General features: G+C 40.8%; 1 protein-coding gene across 3 annotated transcripts in view; it reads left to right on the top strand.

The window, feature by feature from the left end:
* Positions 1 to 21958, top strand: part of ABO6 (DEA(D/H)-box RNA helicase family protein) — a 116910-nt gene that overhangs the window by 70960 nt on the left and 23992 nt on the right. For 2 of the 3 annotated variants that reach the window (XM_088955476.1, XM_088955478.1), the window contains exons 13-14: positions 15582 to 15651; positions 15754 to 15902. The exons of the other annotated variant lie outside the window; for it this stretch is intronic. In XM_088955476.1, coding sequence (XP_088811602.1) covers positions 15582 to 15651; positions 15754 to 15902 — 219 coding nt within the window. The remainder of the gene's footprint in view (positions 1 to 15581; positions 15652 to 15753; positions 15903 to 21958) is intronic. 3 annotated transcript variants of the gene reach the window in all.

Here is a 21958-nt window from a genome sequence, read left to right as displayed (position 1 = left end):
AAGAAGGCTGGTTATCATGTTATAAATAGTCAAATACCTTTCCCATTTCACTTGTAGAGAAAGAAAAGGAATCTGTTGTAATTTGACTGCTTAATTTAAGTTTCTACAAATATATTCCCCATTTCTCACTAGAATTTCGCACCACTTAAGTCTTTGTTATTTGACCGCTCAAATTATTCTCTATACCTATGAGATCATTGAGAAGATTTTGGCTTTTTTTCATCATGGGTCAGGTTTTTCCCCCCTTATTTTTAGGGATTCGTTCTGGGGGTGCCATTTCTAACCAGGAATTGGTATTGAGGTGATATCCTAATTTCTTGGTTTCCTTAGTGACGCCACCCCTCGCCTAGAGGTGTGGTCAAATTCAACCTTTTGGTTTTAGATTCTTTAGGACCTAGGATCCAGCAGGGACAAGTGCTATGTTGATGCACATGCCTTCCATCAATCCTTGATCAAATCTACAAAAGGAAGCCAAGAGAAAGGTGATGGAGAAGGCTGTTCATGTGGGAAAACTTTGACTGTTTGCATAAAACAGTGCAGGCTGTTTTATTCCCCTAAGCATGACACGTAATCAGTTCCAAACATTCAACTAACCCGGTGTTAAAATCTCAGTCTGCTTTTTCATTTTCTCGACAAAAACAACAAAAATATATAATTTTTTTTTCAAAAATCCATCGCATCATAATAATGATTTTCTGTTTTTCACTCCCCAAAAACCACTCCCGCCCATCCCTCTTCTCTCCCCTCTTCTTGGGGTTTCGGAGCCCCCTGTTTTGTTCTCATTCAGCACTAGTTTTCTTCAATCTGTTCTCTTTCTGAGCAAGGGACCGGGACTCTTCTCCGACATCGGAAAGAAGGCCAAAGTTCTGTTAACTAAGGACTATAGCTCTGATTAGAAATTCACCATCGCGTCTTACAGTGTTGCTGAAGTTGCCCTCACTTCAACTGCTGGTGAGAACTGCATAGTTTCTCAGACGGCTCTTCTCTCCCTCTCAAGTCTCATCCCTTATGAAAGACATCCATGTGGCACCATGAGACTTGAAAGCTGAAGCTCAGCAGCTACAATTTTAGGGGCGCTGCTCCCTGCAGATAATAAACATGAAAGCCAGAGCTCTGCATCATCCAAAGCTCCACTCTCCAACCGTTTACTAGTCTATTAAATCAGCATTGTAGCAAGTGCATCGTGTCTTAGTAGATCAGCCCTCTCTGCATTTACTATCTTGGTTTTGATGCAATTACTGAAGTGGGTTGCAGGAAGTGGAGGATCTAGATGAGATCTATGGTCAACATTAATCAAAACATGAAACCTTTCATTCCCTGCCTGAGCCAAGCAAACCCAGGTGACCAGGTATAAGTGCAGACTACCGTGAAGGTCGACAGACAAGGTTGTGGTAGTTGCCCCTACTTCCTGCGCATTGCAAAGATCCTTTCCCTTAGTCTTGCAACATTGGCTCCATTCAGCTGGAATGTGACTCGGGCTACCTTGGGTGGGTGGGGGTGAGATTGGGATACTTGAGATGGAGAAGAAGAAATGTACAGCTGGAGGGATGGGCGGGGAGAGTTTTTGGTTGGAGTGAGAATCGTTACTAGGATTTTTTTGAAAAAATAAATTGTTTTTTTGCTTTTGTTTTTTTATTGACAAATGAAAAATCAAATGGAGCTTTTAACGCCATGGTTAGTTGAACGTTTGAGGGAGGTCACGTGTCATGCTTGGAAAGAAATAAAATTGTCTGGGCTGTTATAGGCAAACAGCCATAGTTTTCCCTGTTCATGTCAACAGTCCAACTTCTGGGAGGAAATCTCAGACTTAATTTTGAGAAAAGGGTAAGGCTGTATAATATATATTAGATCCACCAAATCCTAAATCCTAAACCTTGAGGGCTGTACCATCTATACTTCCTCCTAATCACCATACAAGAAAGCATTTTCTACAGAAAATTGGTGAAGTTCTCACCCAAATTAGCTGCAGGGACAAGAGTAATCATATAGAGTTCATTTTTGCAACAGGTGCAAATGTCTCGGTATAATCAACACCATACATCTAACATAAACCTTAGCAACCTATCAAACCTTGTACCTCTCAACAGAAATATTTATCCTATGCTTGACAAAGAACACCTACTTACATCTAATAGGTTCTTTCCCCTCAGGAAGATTTACCAGTTTGCAAGTGCTATTCATATGCACGTCCTCAATTGCTTAGAAATAGCTGTAAAAAAAACACGGTATGAAGGAGACAAGGAATCACAAGATGTATAGTGAGCAATTCAAAGGAGTTAAAGGTGAGTTGGATCTTCCTCTTGGAATTCTAGTGGCATAGAATCTATGGTCTCAGGCTGTTTCACACCTTGGGATTCATGCTGGACCTTCTGGTGCTACGAGAATGAACAAAGGCCCGAAGAGGAAAGAAATGGGAATATACAAGGGAAGCTCAACTTGCTTCCCATCACTACATGCCCCTCACTGATGAGAGGCAATACTAAGATTCAAAGGATAAGACATCCATGCAGATATATGACTTAGAAAAAATTGGATCATAACATTTGTATCCCTTTTGAGATGTAGGATAATCAAGGACGATGCAGAAAATGGCTTCGGATCTAATTTGCCATGAGGAGACAAATTTTGTACAAAACTTTTACACCCAAGGAAATGCAAAGAAATAGGAAAGATAGGAGAATTAGGAAATAGGATCTGATGTGGGGCCCTATATTATAGTATCCTTGTAGGCATTCAACTTATTAGGTTTGCTATGGTAGCAATTGCGTCCCCACCCCCCCCCCCAAAAAAAAATAATAAGGTTCTTATATTCATTTGCAATTCAAAGGAGTTAAATGATGTCTATTTGTCTCTATGACACCATTCTGTCGGTGTCCTAGGACAAGAACTTTGGTGTAATGTTCGACTTCAAATAAAAAACTGAGTTAGATCTTTTGTGAAATACACTAAATGACTTGCATTTCTATCTAATATTGAGTATACACCATTTTATGAAATTTCTTATAAAGTTGAAGTAGGGCCCATGCATTAGAATGAACAATTTGGAAAGAAAAATTAGATTTTTTTTTCACTTAATGGGTAAGAGGTTCTACAATGTTTACTCATGTGATCTGTAGGACATTGCAACTATGAGACAAACACCGACTTAAACAAAGTAGGGAAAAGATACTTCAAAAGAAGACACCTTGGCACCAGCTTCATTTTCCAAGATATAGTGATCATGGTTTCAAATGCCGCCAAATGTCGCTAATGTCGCCCGACATATGTCGATGTTGAGGCTCACCGACATGAAAATGGATGGTAATATAAAAATTACATTATGTCGGTCAACATTTCCTATATTTCGGAAATGTCGACCAAACCGGTCCAAATAACAAAAAAATACAATTTTTCCTATTATGTCGGCAGGATGTTGACTAATGTCGACAGGATGTCGACTAATGTACATTAAAAATATAATATATTAGTATATTATATTAATATAATACAGTATATTAATATAGATTATTCCATTAATAATTTCTATTTAATATTTCAAAAAAATTTAAAAAAAGAATTACAAAATATAAAAACAAAAGAATAAATTATTTACTTTATAATATAAAACATAAAATATTTTTCAAGTAATAAAATATTAACTAGTTCGTATTTTTAAAATATTTATTAAAATCGGAAAATGTTTATTAAATTTTATAATAAACCATATTCTGCATTTAATATAAAAAATCAGAATAAATTTAATAAATTTTATACTAAATCATAATTTATTATAAATTTAGTATTAAAAATCATAATAAATTCATTAAGTTTTATAAGGAATCAGAATTTATCATAATCTTAATACTACAGAATGGAGAATCAGTTTATTAAATTTATAATAAAACATAATACATTATAACTTTAATATTTAAAAAATCAGAATAAATGTATTTCTATTTACTAGTGTGAAATAAATATATTAGAATTTATAATAAATCAGAATTAAAAATAAGAAAAGAAAATAACAGATAACCTTGTAAAAACATCAAAATGCATAATAAATCAGTAAATCATCATTTACTAATTTGTTATTGATCTTAGTTTCTTAGCTTTATAAAATGGTTGGGAATAAGATAATAGTCTAGAAATATGTATTAATGCTTCTTTTATCAGTTTACAAAATATCTTTGCATATTTCCACATATTTCATAATATTTCCACAATGTCTCTAATTTTTACTTTATTTCCCCTCGACATTTCTGACATATGTCCTATATTTTGGTAAGCGACATTTCCATCGACATCAACATTTTAAACCTTGATAGTGATCAACCACATGTCCTCCAGCGATTTTTCTCCCAAAAGCTGAATCCTCAAAAATACAAAAGTTGGAGAAAAGAAGGTTATACCACAATTCTAGGATTTAGTGATACCATTACTATTGATAGATAACAAGTTAATAGTAGGTTTTGGAACATGAAGAACATGGGATAACACAATTCCATTAGGGATAGATATAGTTCTATAACTAACAATGGAAGAGAAAGAAACATTTGTTAGCCTCATTGCTAGAGATACAGGTGCAGGAGTTAGTCATACCAAGACTCTTATTCGGCAAGTTTACTCAAGGAGGAGCATGATGTCATGCCAAACAGGTGGTTACACGGCTCCACAACCTAAGAATCAAGATTGTTAGGCTTTGTAACTGTCAACCAGATATAATCTTGATGTAATTCAGCTATAAATAGTTGAAGTCAGTAATGGTAAAGACATCATTAGAGTTCTTGCATACTTTCCATTCCTTTCTCCTCTTCTAAGTCTTGAGGAGAGAGCACCTTCTCGAAGAGGTTCCTAAGTTAGACAAGTTCCAAACAGAATCGGTACCAGACCCACGGTGGTCTGTGGCAGAAGCAAAATGCGAGCATGAGGTCAGAGATGGTGGAAGATTGTGTTGACAGAATGGAAGTCCATTTGCACAAAGTGAGTGGTGAGCTCTAGGAGATCAAGGAAACATTGGCCACCGTAGTTGTGCAGCTGGAAAGAGGAGCTTCAGCCAGTAATTGTGAAGATCAGGATGGGGTGCACCAAGGATTGTCAGTTGGGCTCTGAAAGGAAGGAATGGAAAGTATGCAAGAACTATGATGCTGTCTTTATTATTGCTGATTCTCAGGTTGTTGAGCCGCTGTAACCACCTGCTGACATGGTCTCTGGCTCCTCCTTGTGTAAACTTGCTGAATAAGGGGCTTGGTATGATTAATCCTTACACCTGAGTCTCTAACAATAGGATCCCTCTAGATGGTATTTAGGAGCTTCTGGATGAGCGTCAATGTGCGTCAGTATTCTCCAAATTAGACCTCAGGTCCAGGTATCATCAGGTGCAAGTCTGTCCTCCAGATGTGCACAAGATGAGCTTCCATACACATGACAACCATTATGAGTTCTTGGTAATGCCATTTGGGCTTACCAATGCACCTTTGACTTTTCAAGCACTAATGAACGAGAAATTTTTTTCCTACCTATGTAAGTTTATCCTTGTATTCTTTGATGATATACTTGTTTATAGACCTGATTAGAATACTCATATGGTGCACTTGGCCATTACATTGTCTACATTGTAAGTGGTGGTAGGGTGATGGATGATCCTTTTTAAGGTTGAGTTCATTCTGTTAGGCCACAATAGTGCTGTTAAGGCCCACAATAGTCCTTTGATTGTTCAGCCATATGGATCTTCTGTTCTAGTACCACTATATTCACTATAATTCAAAAGAAAAAGAAAAATGCATACAACTACAAAGGAATACTCTTACAAAAGTTAAAGTGGGAGGTAATTGACATATATAAAGAAAAGAAGATGGCTAAAGGACAATAGGGAGTTAAAGAGAAGGATACCTATTATAGTCTCTTGATTTTTTCCCATTTGTTTTTTATAGTTCTTTTCTATGGTTTACTGAGCCCTAAATGTGCAATTATATTTCTAGAAAACTTTCCTAACTTTTTAGATTCTCCAATATTAGCAAAATTAGCGAATATCTTCAAAATTTCTCCAACTTTACATGGCAAATGTTCATCGATATTGAAATTACGAACCATGATGCTTTGGTATACCCTGTGGTACTTGACTCTTTTCTATAAAGGGAGGCTAGTGATTTCGGCCACTTCAGTCCATCTGCAAAGTCTCCTTGATTTTCATGCATCACCTGAAGATGGGCACTCCGGTATCCTGCGTTCTTATGGATGCCTTGCCTCACACTATTTCTGGTATGATACGAAGAAAGTAGTTTGGGAGTTCATCACCTCATGCTCTGTTTGTCAATGGCAGAAATACAAGGTTCAGTCCCCTGCCGGTTTCCTCCATCCACTTAAGATACTTGGGAAGGTGTGGGATGAAAGTCTCCACAAACTTCTTTACAGGGTTGTTGAAGTCTAAAGGGAAGGCTGTCATCATTGTTGTTGTGGATTGCCTTTTTAAATATGAACATTTTATTCCCATCTCTCACCCTCATACTGTGACATCCGTGGCAGAAGCATTCATAAAGGTAAGTCATGTGGCTGCATGGTATACCTCTGTTAGGTACCTGCCTAACTCAGGGCTCTTTGAGGGGCCAACCTCCTGAATTCTTGGAAGGAGAGAGAGAGAGAGAGAGAGAGGGGAGAGTTTTAATGCTGACAGAGTCAATGTCCTATTCCTTTTCTGCTCTACTACTTATAGTGTTACAATCTTGATTGTTACAGTTGTTACAAGTGGATGGCAGTTGTTACAATTGGATGGCAGTTGTTACAAGTGGATGGTTAGTTGTGCTGATGTGGCCTCCTCTTGTAAAACTGATTACCTGCCTTCTATTGGTCTGTTCCAACAATTTTGACAATCCCCCCTTCCTTTAGAGCGACCTTGCCCTCAAGGTCTAATGTAGGAAAATTTGATTGCAGATCTAAGTAGAATTCCTAGGTTGTATCCTCTTCCGGAAGGTTAGATCAAACAACTAATGCTTCTGGTATGACTCTGCCACCCCGGCACACCCATCTGAAATCAATGATGCGGGCTGGCTCAGTCTGCACTTGTCCTTCTTCTGAAAATATGGGAAGGGTTGTACTTGTAATGACTCCTGACTTCGGCCCTTTCTTTAGTAAGGAGATATGGAATACAGGGTGCAGTTTGGATGTTGCTGGAAGGTCCAGTTTGTAGGCCACTAATCCTATTCTCTACAGGATTTTAAATGGGCCAAAATAGCGCGGGCTGAGTTTGTTCCACTGTCGACTTGCAACTGAAATCTGCCTGAAAGGTTGTAATTTGAGAAATACCCAATCACCTAGTTCATATTGGACATTCTTGTGGTGTTTATCATAGGTGTGCTTCATCCATTGCTGTGCCTGTAAGAGATGATGTCTCAGTTCCCTTAGCACCTCATCTCGTTGCGTTAGCTGTTCTTCAACGGCCGCTACTGTGGGTCCTGACCATATAAAGCTCTGAAGGTTGTCATCCCCGCGGCGCTATGGAAAGTGGTGTTGTACCACCATTCGGCCTAGTGGATCCACTTCACCCATTGTCTTGGTCGATCTCCTGCGAAGCATCTCAGATATGTTTCAAGACTCTTGTTAACCGCCTCTGTCTGTCCATCAGATTGGGGGTGGTAGCTAGTTGACCTGAACAGTTTAACCCTGTGTAGGCGGAAGAGCTCAGCCCAAAAACGGCTCATAAAATAGGGTCCCTATCTGATACAATTGAGCTGGGGAGTCCATGTAGGCACACAATTTCCCAGAGGAATAATTCAGCAGCTGTGTTTGCTGTAAATGGGTGTGATAGAGGTAGGAAATGACTGTATTTCGTCAGTCTATCTACTACCACAAGGATAACTGTTTTGCCGGTAGAAATGGGCAATCCCGTGATGAAATTCATTGATATATCATCCCAGACTTGGGTTGGTATTGGGAGTGGTTGCAAGAGGCCTGCTGGTGTTGTAGTGGCTGACTTGTTTTGTTGGCATACTGCACACCCGGTTATGAAGTTTTGGATAGATGTATGCATGCCTTTCCAATGAAATTGTGTGGCGATGCGCTTTTGTGTTCGTAGGATGCCGGAGTGGCCACCTGTGGGTTAGGCATGGAATGATTCCAGGAGCTTCCTGAGATGATCCGAGGCTGCCGGGATTTCCAGGCGTCCCTTGAAGAAGAGTAGATCATTCTTAATTGTGTACCCGGGGTGCAGTGAGGGATTTGCCAATACTTGGGCCTTCAACTGTTGTAACTCCTTATGGGATTGGGCTTCTTTTCGCAGTAGATCCAGGAGTGGAGAAGTTGGGGAAGATACTAGTAACTAAAATGACTGTGGGTGCCGTGAGAGGGCGTCCGCCACTCGGTTAGCAGCCCCTGCTTTGTATTCAATTGTGTGGCGATGTTGTAGTGGCTGACTTGTTTTGTTGGCATACTGCACACCCGGTTATGAAGTTTTGGATAGATGTACACATGCCTTTCCAATGAAATTGTGTAGCGATGCGCTTTTGTGTTCGTAGGATGCCGGAGTGGCCACCTGTGGGTTAGGCATGGAATAATTCCAGGAGCTTCCTGAGATGATCCGAGGCTGCCGGGATTTCCAAGCGTCCCTTGAAGAGGAGTAGATCATTCTTAATTGTGTACCCGGGGTGCAGTGAGGGATTTGCCAATACTTGGGCCTTCAACTGTTGTAACTCCTTATAGGATTGGGCTTCTTTTCGCAGTAGATCCAGGAGTGGAGAAGTTGGGGAAGATACTAGTAACTAAAATGACTGTGGGTGCCGTGAGAGGGCGTCCGCTACTCGGTTAGCAGCCCCTGCTTTGTATTCAATTTTGTACTCGTACTCCAGTAGCTTGGATATCCAGCGTTGCTGTTCCGGGGATAGAACTGATTGATCCAATAAGAACTTCAGACTTTGATGGTCGGTCCGAATTGTGAACGGTCTACCGATCAAGTAGGATCGCCAATGTTGGTCCACTTTTGTGATGTTAAGGCCTTACTGAAAAAGGCTAGTGGTTGCTCATCTTGCATGAGAACAGCCCCAACTCCTTGACCAGAGGCATCACACTCAATGATGAAATCTTTTGTGAAATCAGGCAGTGCTAATGTTGGAGGGCTCGCAACTTCCTGTTTCAATTGCTCAAAAGCTTGTTGGGCCTGGGTTGACCAGCTAAAAGCGTCTTGTTTCAGCAATGGGTCAATGGGGTAGCTATTAGGCCATAGTTTTTTATGAGGCGGCAATAGTACCCGGACAGGCCCAAGAAGGCCCTCAATTCTTTCACACATTTGGGTTGCGGCCAGCCCAGTATACTGGAGATTTTATCTGTGTCAGCCACTATAGGCCCCTTTTCTACAACATGTCCTAAGTAGTGAACTTGGTTTTGTCCAAAGGAGCACTTGGACTCTTTAGCGAACAGCTGGTGGGCCTCAAGTGTTGCAAGGGTGACCCGTAGATGGTTTAGATGTTCCTCCCAATTGGGACTATAGACCAATATGTCATTCATCAAGGATGAACTTACATAAATATGGCCGGAATATGTCATTCATCAATGCTTGGAATGTGGCTGGAGCATTGGTCAACCCAAATGGCATGACCCGGAACTCATAATGGCCATCATGTGTCCTGAAAGTTGTTTTGTTAACATCCTCCTTATGTACCCTTATTTGATGATACCCAGCTCGTAAATCTAGTTTTGAGAATATGGTGGCTTGACTGAGTTCATCAAGTAGCTCATCAATGACTGGTATCGGAAATCGGTCTTTAATGGTGATGCTGTTAAGGGCTTTGTAATCAATACAGAACCGCCACGTCCCATCTTTTTTCTTGACTAATAGTACCAATGAAGAGAATGGGTTGTGACAAGGCTGTATTATCCCTTGCTTAAGCATATCTTGAACTTGCTTCTCGATTTCAGATTTTTGAAAGTAAGGGTATCGGTAGGGTCTTACATTGCTTCTCGATTTCTTTGAACACGTTGCCATAGTGCTGAAGGAGTTCTTGTAGGCGGCTTTGGAAGTCTCTAAGCCCATCTGGGCTGCTGTTAGCTAAGGATGGCCTGGTCCAATTTGAGTCCATGTGCATGAATATGGGCTGATCTGAATCTCCTCTTTGTTTTGTCAGTGTTGCAAGACTGATGGGACTTGGGCCCTTGCATGTTTGCCCTTGTAGATGGACTGTTGAGTTTCCTGATGTGAAGTCCATGGTGAGATGGGCCTAGTCACAGACAACGGGTCCTAGCTGTCTTAACCATTGAATGCCTAGCACCACGTCCTCTCCACTGAGATGGAGAGGATATAGGTCCACCGCAAAGTGATGACCCTGAATCTTTAGTGGTAGGCCCATGCAAATGCTATTGCAAGATAGGTTGTTACCGTTGGCCACATGAACCGTAAAGGCCGTTGTTGGTTGAACCGGAAGTCCCATTTTATCCACCAAGACTTGAGTTATGAAGTTAAGGGAGCTGCCACTGTCTATGAGGATTGACACTTGGCGTCCTAGAATCAGCCCTGCGACTCTCATTGTTTGAGGGGACGCAAGTCCCGTAAGGGCTTGTAAGGATATTTCGGGCGTGCCATTGGATTGTATTTCCCACCCTAGGTTAGATTCTCCGCAACCGATGATGTCGTCTTCCTCTTCGGCATCTGTTTGGAGGAGAAGCGCTTGCTTTTTCTTGCAGCGATGGCCCGGCCCAAATTTCTCTTCGCAATTGTAACAGAGACCTTTGTCTTTGCAGGCTTGCATCTTTGCCCATGTAAGCCGTTTGAAAGGAACCATTGGGCCTGGGCCAAGTACTCCTTTCTCCTTGTCTAGTGCTGTCGTCCTTTCTTGCTCCCTTCTTGCTCCTGGACCCCATGGTCGCTGCACCTTTCTTGCTTGACTGAACTTGTCCTCATACAATCTTGCTAGTGTTGCCGCATTGATGACCGAAGTGGGCTGCATCGTTTTCACTTCCAGTCGCAGTTCTTCTTTTAGGCTGCCAACGAAGCTTCCCACTAATGCCTTCTCCATCCACCCTTGGACTCTCACGGCCAGCCTTTCGAACTCCATCTAGTATTCCTTTACTGATCCCACCTGCCGCAGCTTTGCCAAATTTTCATCAAGATCTTCGAACCCAGATGATCCAAAACGGACAGTCATGGCGTCCGTGAAGTCTGCCCAGGTTTGACGAGGGTGCCCAAGATGCGCAGAAGCCAGAGCTACCCTATCTTGCCCCAGTGGTTCATTGTAATCGAAATACCTTTTGGCTTTGAGAATCCAGGGAGTTGGGTCGCAGCCTGAGAAGATGGGGAAGCCGACTTTGGCTATTCTTGTTGCCGCCCCTGTTCTGCAACTGTTTTCATTGTTGTGCTCTTCTTGGCTTCCTCTATCAATGTTCGTTGCCCCCCGCTCCAGTCGAAGGAGGAGAGCAGTGAAGCCTTCCTTCATTTCTTTGAGATCTGAAGACATTCGATGGATCTCGACCTCCATTTGATCCACTCGGGTGTCTACTGACGTGTTTCTTGTGTTGGTCATGCTGGCTCTGATACCAAATTGTTAGGAACCTGTCTAACTCAGGGCTCTTCGAGGGGCCAACCTCATGAATTCTTGGAAGGAGAGAGAGAGAGAGAGGGGAGAGTTTTAATGCTGAAAGAGTCAATGACCTATTCCTTTTCTGCTCTACTACTTATAGTGTTACAATCTTGATTGTTACAGTTGTTACAAGTGGATGGCAGTTGTTACAAGTGGATGGATAGTTGTGCTGATGTGGCCTTCTCTTGTAAAACTGATTAACTGCCTTCTGTTGGTCTGTTCCAACAGTTTTGACAACCTCAGACCATCGTGTCTGAGTGAGATCCTACCTTCCTATGAAATTTTTTGGTAGGAATATATCAAACTCCATGGGACTGCCCTCCACTGTTACAGTAGTTATCATCCTCAGTCTAATGGATAGGTTGAGGTTGTTAATTGATATGTTGAAATATATTCACTGTGTTATGCCAGTGAAAACCATCGTTTGTGGGTTCTATGGCTACTGTGGGTAGAATTTTGCTATAATTTCATGTTCCACTGGTTGACAAGCATGACACCTTTCAGGCCCTATATGTTTGTGATCCTCCATCTATACTTCCTTAAGAAAGGGGTGCGGTGGCCATAGTAGATGAGCAGTTGGTTACAAGGGACAACATCCTAGTACGACCGCGCACGAGATTGTTGAGTTTCAAGTTGGTAATCTGGTGTACCTGAAACTCCACCATTATTGCCAGACCTCTCTGGCAAGATGAGTAGGGAGAAAGCTCTCACCTAAGTACTATGGCTCTTTTCATATCCTTGAATGGATTGGGCATGTTGCCTGTCGACTGAACCTGCCTCCTCAATCACCTTCATCCACTTTTTCCTGTATAGCTTCTCAAGCATTGCACTGGTGATGGCATTCCCACATGCTCAATCTTACTGGAGTTTACAGAGGTAGGTGAATTGCAGTTGCAACCTCCCCATGTTTTATCCTACTGTTGGATTCAGAATGGTAGACAAGTCTGTAATTCCTTTCTCTTACTTCTAAGTCTTGAAGAGAGAGCGCCCTCTTGAAGAGGTGCCTGAATTGGGTAGGTTCCCAACACTCACTTTATCCCTCCCAGATAGGCATTGATATGAAAAAAATAGAGATTTGGCTTACCGATCATATGGTTGGAAGCTCTAGATCAACAATCTAGGACTCACTAGGAATAGAAGAAACATGGAGTGCATTAGCCTGGTTACTTGAGTTGGTGGCAAAAGAAGTAGAAGGGACAGAAGATGATCCCTTTATTTGAAGAAGAGGCCTAGCAAAATTTTCTAGCTTATCATAAATGGAATAGTTTTCTTGCTCCCTCCTATCATGAGCAGGATCATCAAGGAACAACTCCTTGGTGTTACAACCAAGCAAGAAAAAATAATAAGAAAGTGGAACCTTCAATCTATCAGTACAAGACTTGGTGCAGTTCCTTGGTCCAATCAGATCTATTGCTCCGATACCATGAAAGTAATCATGCAGTTCATGTAGAAAGTGAGAAAGTAGAGAGAAGACAGAAAATGAAACCAGAACTGTGGTCAGCTGCCCTACCCATTATTATATTAGGGTGATCATAAAAGAGGGTAAAAAGACTTAATTACCCCTGACTAATAAGATAAATAAGAGTGGGTCTTGATACAGTATCTTCTTTTTTGTTTTATAAAATTTTTCTTTTATCTTAAAAAAAAAAGTGGGTCTTGATACAACAGTTGGGTTGCTCCACAGCAACCTGGGTGACCAGGGTTCAAATCTTGGGAACAGTCTCTCTGTGCATCTGCAGGGGTAAGGCTGTGTGCATCTATCCCTCCCCAGACTCCACATTGACAGGTACCTCGTGCACTGGGCTGCCCTTCTACATAGATGCAAATAAACAGCATAAGCAACAGGACCTAGAGTCATTTTAGGGCATGGAAGCCTCATTCCAGTCTTAGCTTAGACTCTAAGAACTCAAATAAACTTATTTCATTCATCTCTCCGTTTATTTATTTATTATTATTGTTATTTGACTTCTTTGATCCTGCATTAATATGTCTAGGGAATAGTTATTTTGAGTATTTTGGTTTTCATTAGTTAAATGGTGGATTTCAACGAAGAAACATAATTAATTCTAGATTTGCACACGCACACACACAGCTTAATAAATAGTAAGAATTTCTTGAAATGGATTTAAAGGAATGCAGGATGGCTACGTTTAGGAATTATGTTGTTGTGCAATTTCTGTGGACATTCTTTGGCCAGGATTCAATGAAAGGCCTTATTAGGAGGCATTTTAACTCTGGTACCAACTATCTTAGGAGTTGGTAGATAGAAGGCAAGATTAATGAATAATATTGCTTCAAAATCCAATGAAGATACACTAAATCTAGGGGACATCTAGAGATAGTTGCTAGTTTTCTAGTAGCAGAGATATGTTAGAGAATAATAATGAAAAAGGAAGAAATCATGTGTTTCTTTGACTCTGATGTCAAGAGAATAAAGTAGACAGCATTTCTAAAAAAGAAGAAAACTCAATTTATTCATTTACTGAGTACCCTCTCTGAATAGAACCATACATATTTACTGAAATCAAAATTCTAAAATTGCAACTAACTCCTAATTTGAAACCACCAAGACTCCAAAAATAAAAACTTCTGGCATGCCTTTGGAGCCCCAGATACTGAAGCTACAGTTTTTATTCCTAGTTCTACTACTTTACCCCTTGTCAATGTTGCTTGAGTTGATCCTGCAGAACCTCTTCCTACTTAACCTCCTCTCCTGGTTGTTGATGATCTCAACTTGTCAATTGCTCTATACAAGGGCAAGCATCTACTCATTCTATCTCACAGTATTTGTCTTATTATTTACTGTCTCCTAAGAACAGGTCTTTTCTTGCATCTATTTCATCTGTTTTGTCCTTGGGAATGTCCAGGAAGCACTTTCAAAACCTAAGTGGAGGGATGCTATGCAAGTGGAGATGGATGGCTTGTTGAAAAATCAAACATTGGAGATTGTAGACCTTCCAGAAGGGAAGATCTTGTGGGATGCAAATGGGTGTTTACTGTTATGCGCAGAGCTGATGGCATTATTGAGAAGTATAAGGCGAGGTTGGTTGCAAAGTGATATATCTAGGTATATGGAATTGATTATCGAGGAACCTTTTCTCCAATGGAAAGATGAATTCCATCATTATTAACTTAATACTCTTGGCCCTTATTCCAACTTGATGTGAAAAATGCTTTCTTGAATGGCGACTTGCAAGAAGTGTATATGACTTTTCCACTTGGCTTTTATGAGGGTGGCAAAGACAACAAGGTGTGTAGGCTAAATATCTTTGTATGGACTAAAGCAGTCTCCAAAGGCATGGTTGACATTCTGGGGTGCAATGCTGGAGTTTGGGTATTCACAGGCTCATTCTGACCATACACCTCTCATCAAAAGGAAGGGTTACTTGTTGACTGCTCTGATAGTGTATGTAGATGACATTGTGGTGACAAGAAATGTTGCAGCCAAGATTGATCATCTAAAAAGAATTCCTACGTAAGGAGTTTGAGATCAATGGTTTGGGAAGTTTGTGTTACATTTTGGGAATTGAGGTGGCTAGGTCAAAGCATGGCATTTTCATTTCCTAGAGGAAGTATGTTCTAGATATATTAAAGGAGAAAGGAAAATTAGGGGTGAAACCTGTTGACACTCCTATTGAGCAAAATCATAGAATTTGTGCCATAGAAGGTGGTGAAGCCCTATATGATCACCTTATGGTACAGGTTATCTAAGACCAGTTGGCAAGTTGTTATCCTTATGTTTGACTAGACTGGACATATCTTATGCAGTTAGTGTGGTCAGTCAATATATGCATTCTCCCAAGACAACCCATGCAAAACATGGACATAAGAAGGTTGAAGCATATACTCATTCTATATTTTTTAATATATTACAATGTTCCCGCCATGTCTATAATTTTTAAAATGTTTCCGTACAATATTTCCAACATGTTTTCTACTTTTGAAGACCATTTCCATCAACACCGATCTCTCTCTCTCTCTCTCTCTCTCTCTCTCTCTCTCTCTCGCTATGTACAGAAGTTGACAGCTTCCGTATGTTATCAGGTCCAAAATGCTGTTGATTTCCTGAAGATGATTGGAGCACTTGATGAAAGGGAGAATATGACAAATCTTGGTGAATCATTTTATTCTTGTACATTTGAGAGTTACTATGATAAACGACATTCAATCCTGGGCTCCGTTTCATATCATCATGGTTTTCTTTATTGATTTTCAGGAGAGTTTCTATCAATGCTTCCAGTTGATCCCAAGCTTGGAAAAATGCTTGTAATGGGGGCTATCTTTCACTGTTTTGATCCTATTCTTACAATAGTGTCAGGACTTAGCGTCAGGGATCCATTTCTATTGCCTCAAGACAAAAAGGATGTAAGTCTCATGTGTTAACCTTCTCTATGTATAAACTTTTGAAATATATACATTACATACAGACTTAAGCTTCTTATAGTTATTAACTTTCAGTTAATTATTTACTGTCAATAAAATGTCATCTTTATCTAATTACTTTTGCATTTATTGTGTATATTGGAATTTCAAATACAATGCTGGATGCACAGTATATTGGTACATGATTTGGAAGATGATCATGGACAAACTAGAGGGTATATTCAAATTAAATCAAAGAACTATGGCATTTAAGAAAGGGAATAAAAGGGAAGTGCTGATAAAAAACAGAATAAGAAGAAGGTGCAAAAGAACAATAGAACTGAAAGATTGATTTGGTGAACCAAATTATCATTGCAAGGCTTAAATGAAGAACACTTAAGAAATTAAAATAACAAGAAGAACTAGATTCATCCTCCTCCTCATCATCAAATCCCAAGTACATTCTACACGAATCCGGTTTCGCCATTCTATTCTGTTAATGCCATATCCATTGTTAAATTATGAGTGCTTAAATCATTTCTTACTACTTCGACGGATGTCCTTGGTGGTCTACTCCTAGCTCTTCTACCCTCTTCAACTTGCAAGAGATCACTTCTTGTTACGGATGCTGTTAGTGGTCATCTATGCACATGACCAAACCATCTTAGTTTTCCTAATTGGAGTTACTTCTGATTTCTTTCAAATGACTTCATTTCTGACTCTGCTCATTCTAGTTTTCCTAACCATCCATCTCAGCATATGCATTTAGCTTACATTAATGTTTTGGGAATATTGTACCTTGATTGTTCAACGCTCTACACCATGGCCTTATAACTGTTCTATAAAAAAAAATTCCTTTTAATCTAGGTTTTATTTGCCTGTCACATAAGACTCCGGATGCACTCTTCTGCTTTTTCCCATCTTGCTCTACTTCTATTGGCAACATGCTCCTTAATCTCTCCCTTTGTTATGAATTGTGAATGAAGGTACTGGAAAAGGTCAAGGTAACCAAAGGGAAAATGGAGGGATGCATCTGGAGTTTTACAGGTGATAAAATAAGTCATTTGAAGAGAAATTTGAGTAAGATGGTTTGGTCATGTGCATTGAAGACCAATGTTCAAAGTTTTGTCATGAATTGGGGTGTATCAGGTGTATCTTATTGTTCCGGTAGCACCCCAAGTCCCCAATACTCTTAAATAACGTTGGGTTTTGGCAGTTTCAGGGGGTGGACAGGCCTAAGACTGACCCCTTGTAGACATTTGAAAAGAACAAAAAAAGGCTTGTGTGCCTTGGAAACACCTGATACACAAGGTTTGTGTGTGTCGGGTGTATCGATATTTAAAACTTGTTGAAGACTGTAGAGAACACTGATGTGGGCCCCACAGCTATGGTCCTACTGTGTTCGTAGGGTAGAATGTGTTCTATCCATCCTAGGGTTAGCTGGTGGTCAATCTGTTATTTCAGTTGTTATTTATTTCAATTTTATTGTGTTCTATTTGTTATGTAAATACTAAGGGCAGATCTGTCCTTCCATGTAATTAGCATAACCTATAAATACTAAATAAAAGTGGCGGCGGCAAAACATTAAGATTCTGTCCCTCCTTTCAACCCTTGTGTCTTACTGCTCTCTCTTCTCTTTCTCCTCTCTTTTCTATACTTTTTCTTCTATTTTCGAACCTGAAATCTATTAGGGTTCAAGGCTGATGGCAGTCTTGAATGTCTACATGGTATCAGAGCTAGGGTTTCTCATGTGAGTCTAGTCCAGCCGACCAGATGAGAACCATCTAGGGCTGGAAGCTGAGAAAGTAGAGTTCGTTGGCTGATTCTTGGAGATCGCCAGAGGGTTTAGCAGTTGTTGAAGACTTGCCACGGTTGCAGAGTGTTGGTGATCAGGAAGAATCAGAGAAGGCTAGGGTTCAGGTAACCTTGGAAGACAGCGAACAACATTCTCTTGTATGTTATTTTATTTTCTAAGAGAAGTACTATCAGAGAAGATAGGTTGGACCTATCTAGAAAGTGCGGCCGAACCACTTTAGGGTTTTCTTCTTTCTATTCTCTAGGGTTTTGTCTTAACCCTGCAGCAAACCCTAATGTTGGGCAGAGTCTTGTGATCTACCTGTGAAGCTCTTCTTAAGTTTTCTCCTCAACATTGATCAGTTTTAGGGTTTCATATTAACCCTACTACAAGTCTTATCTGTACGGTACTGCCTGGAATGTGCGGCTGAGAATTTTTTTTTAAGGACTGATTAAAACCCTAATTCTGCTTCAGAATATCAGATTATTCTCTAAGCTGTTTTTAGATTTTTTTGGGGTTTCGAACTCTTTTAAGGGGTGAAAACTGTACGGACTGTTGCTGTTGTGTTTGCTAATTGGTTTCAGATCAGACTTATACCTGTTTCATGCACATATACCGTGAATACAGATTCGTTCTATACTGATTTTTCATTGTGATTGATAGTCTAAGTGCTGTTCTTTGACTGTAGTAACCCTAATTTTTTAGACTACTGGTTCTTGACCGAAATGGAGTTTAAAAATCAGGCAGAAGGCAGTTTTGGGAACAACAGTTATGGTGGTATTTCTGAGACAGGTTTTCAGATTACAACCGTAAGATTTTATGGGTCAAACTATTTGGAATTGGCCCAATCAGCCATGATGGCTATTGGGGGAAGGGGTAAATTAGGGTATCTCTTCGGAGATGTGAAAGAACCCTCCAAGGGAGACCCTATGTATACCAAGTGGGTCCAAGAAAACTACTTGATTATGACATGGCTGTGTAATTCTATGCAGCCTCATATCATCCGAAATTACTTGAGGGCGAAGACAGCCAATGAGATATAGGATGTTATGAAAGAAACTTACTCCCAACCCCTTAATGTTGCCAGAGCATATGAATTGAAATGTGAAGTGAATACTCTTAAACAAGGAGAGAAACCGGTTTCGGTCTACTTCTCTACCTTGAAGTCCCTGTGGCATGAGATTGATCACTTAGAGACTCTTGAGTGGGAGAGCCCCAAAGATGCACAGATCCATAGAAAGCAAGTCGAGACAAACAGGGTGTTTGAGTTTCTGGCAGGCCTGAATTCGGAGTATGATAGTGTGACTCTCTCCCAAGCATACTCCTTAGTGCATAGTGAAGAGACCAGGAGGAAAGTCATGATGCAACCTCAGCCTCTTACACCAGCCCTTGTAGCTGTTAAACCCAAATCAGGGGGTGATTCAGAAAGGGACAGGAAGAAGGAAGATAAAAGGGATGTGGTATGTGAGCATTGTAAGAAACCCAAACACACAAAAGAAACATGTTGGAAGCTGCATCCTCATTTGGTCCTAGAAAATTTGAGAAGCAAGAAGGGTAATGCTCATGTGGCCGTGAATACTGATTCAGCATCCTCGTCTGGCACAAGAGGCACACCCTTAGAGACCTTAGCTGCAGTTCGGGCTGCTCTAATACAATTGGAAAAGGAAGTTGGGACTCAGCTCAGCCACCGCAGTCACCATCAGCCCCTGCCACATCTGCTTTCGCACATTCAGGTACTCGAGCCTCAGCCTACCATGCCTCAGCTCCAGGTACTACTGGACCCTTTTGGGTAATAGATTCAGGTGCATCCGACCATATGCGTAGCTTGCCTTCATTGTTTACCACTTACCATTTATCTTCTGGTAGGGATGAAGTATCTATTGTTGATGGCTCTCTTGTCCCCATTTCTGGCAACGGTGACATCAAGCTATCGGGATACTATCTCCCTGTCTTCTGTCTTACATGTTCCTAAGCTTGATACTAACCTTCTTTCAGTCAATAGTATTACCAAACATATGAACTGCTCAGTAACTTTCTTCCCTGATCGATGTGTTTTTCAGGACCTAGAGACGAAGGCAGTGATTGGGACTGGCCGTGAGACGAATGGGATCTATCTGCTCGGAGAGAGTTCTCGTCGGGAAGAGTCAGTGGATAAGAAGTCATTTGTTTTTGAAAGGGATGGTAGAATCCATCATATGGACGCCAAAAAGGTTGCGGAATGGGTGGGCGAATTTCAAAAATTTTCTACCTACCTTCCAACTGGGAATCACATTCCCTGTTTTAGAATCAAGATTCAAGGATCCTACTTGAACCATAACAGAATCAGATCTGAACCAAAAGAGAAGGGAGTGATTATACATGATCCAGAGAATTAATATCTCCCAAAGTTGGTGTTCACGCCCAAAGAAGACACCAAGATCTGCTCCTGCTGAAGATGACACAGCAACTGTGGAACAGAACCAGCAGAGTGCATCCTACACACTGAATCCTTCACAAGAATCCTTTGGAAGACAATGAGCACCAAACTGAATCAGCCTTTCAGTAAAGACTAATATCAAGAACTCTTTCTTGATCTTTCTCTGACAGAGAAATCGAACTGTAGTAGATGGGGGTGGTTGCAACAGGAGGAAACTAGAGAAGAAGATGGCGAACTGCTTTTCTTCTCTAGGATATCTGAGATCCTATCTCAAAACTTCCAGGGTGTGTGCTGTGTAAAATCCCTAGGGTTCAAATTCTTGTCAATCGAATAGGGTTTCCTCCAATTGCTTAATGATTAAGAAAAGATCTCCTGATCATATCAGGAGTTGCCCTTATCCAAATATGTATTTGGATTAGGACTCTTCTTAATCCTATCTGCAGATTAGATAAGCTTTTGGGCTTCATCCTAATCTCAGATCCGCCCCTTGTTAATGACTGGTCAAATCAGCTCAATTCGAAACGGGCTTTAGGCCCAATAAGAATCAAGTGCTCAAAAGTCTTCCAAACTACTGCCTAGTTGGGCTTCTTTGTATGGCGTGGGACCCAAGCATTGATCTACACACCAACCACATGGGTTCGGCCCAGCCTCTGTTACAAGGCCTGGCCAAATTCACTTGAGAGCCTAGTGAACCCCCTAAGCCCATCATATGTACCCTATGGGCCCAACACTTACACTAAGTGGTCCTTGGGCCAAGCCATCTTATAAAATCTCAGGGACTGTGGGTAGGTGCAAGATTAGCCCATCAGGTGTTATCCCAAATGGCCTTACACTTTGACCTTTCAGCCCATAATGATCAAGCACTGCTCGACAAGAGAGGACCTCTCCCGCGGCAGCAAGGAATAGTGTTGCACTCTCTACTTATATGGATCCCTGGAATTAAAACCATTTGCAAATATTTTGAAACCATACTTAAATATATATCATATATATAAATTTTGCAAAACAAAATTCCAACGATTGAAATCAACTGCCGGCAGTTTGGTTTCTATCAGAGAGAGTGCATCCCCGATCATTACCTTTGTCCGACAAAGGGGCTGATCCCATCACTATGATCACCCACTTAGATGAATTCTTAGACTGTCCTAACATGCCCAGGTTTTGACCTCCGCTAAGGATCTCACTGATTGGCATATCGAAGACAGCCCAATCCGACACCTAGTGCAGTACCATAATCGGGTCTAGGGGTCAGGTGTAACTTCCCAATTTTTCCCATCAATCTCCAAGGTCCAGGGCAATACTGGAAATCTGGTCCGGTTCAAGGGTTCAAGTAATCCTACACTGCATGTGCCTTGGGTCTCACCCTGGCGGTTGAGACAAGCCACCCCAACAGGTTGCAGCACACCAGTGTCAGCCTTGGTAGGATAAATCTCCCCAGACTTATCCAACGGCTGTGAACATTTAAAACCAACACAAGTCTCATTAAGTGTCCAATTTTAGGGTCTTACACACAGAAGTATACCACACAACATGAATCAAACATGTACTTCATTTATTTACATTAAATGTCAAAAGTACATCAAAACTGATTGAAGCTAAGGGCATACAAAAATTGTCCAACAATTTCTCAGAGTGTGAGGCCGGTTATGCTTTGGCATAATTGATTGGGTCATTTGTCTTTTCGGTCCTTAAAAAGAGTCTGTTTCCTACTTTGTTTGAGTCTGTTGAGTTGTCCCTGTTGAAATGCGAAAGTTGTGAGTTTGCTAAACATTGTAGAAAATCTTATTCATTGAGTAATAAAAGGAGTAATAGTTCTTTTGATATTGTGCATACTGATGTTTGGGAACC

This window comes from Nelumbo lutea, chromosome 7 (assembly GCF_056320005.1).
Source record: "Nelumbo lutea isolate HS-2025 chromosome 7, American lotus-T2T, whole genome shotgun sequence".
In the NCBI taxonomy this organism is placed as follows: Eukaryota; Viridiplantae; Streptophyta; class Magnoliopsida; order Proteales; family Nelumbonaceae; genus Nelumbo; species Nelumbo lutea.
The sequence above is the reverse complement of the archived record's forward strand: the minus strand, read 5'-3'. Positions and strand labels throughout refer to the sequence as shown.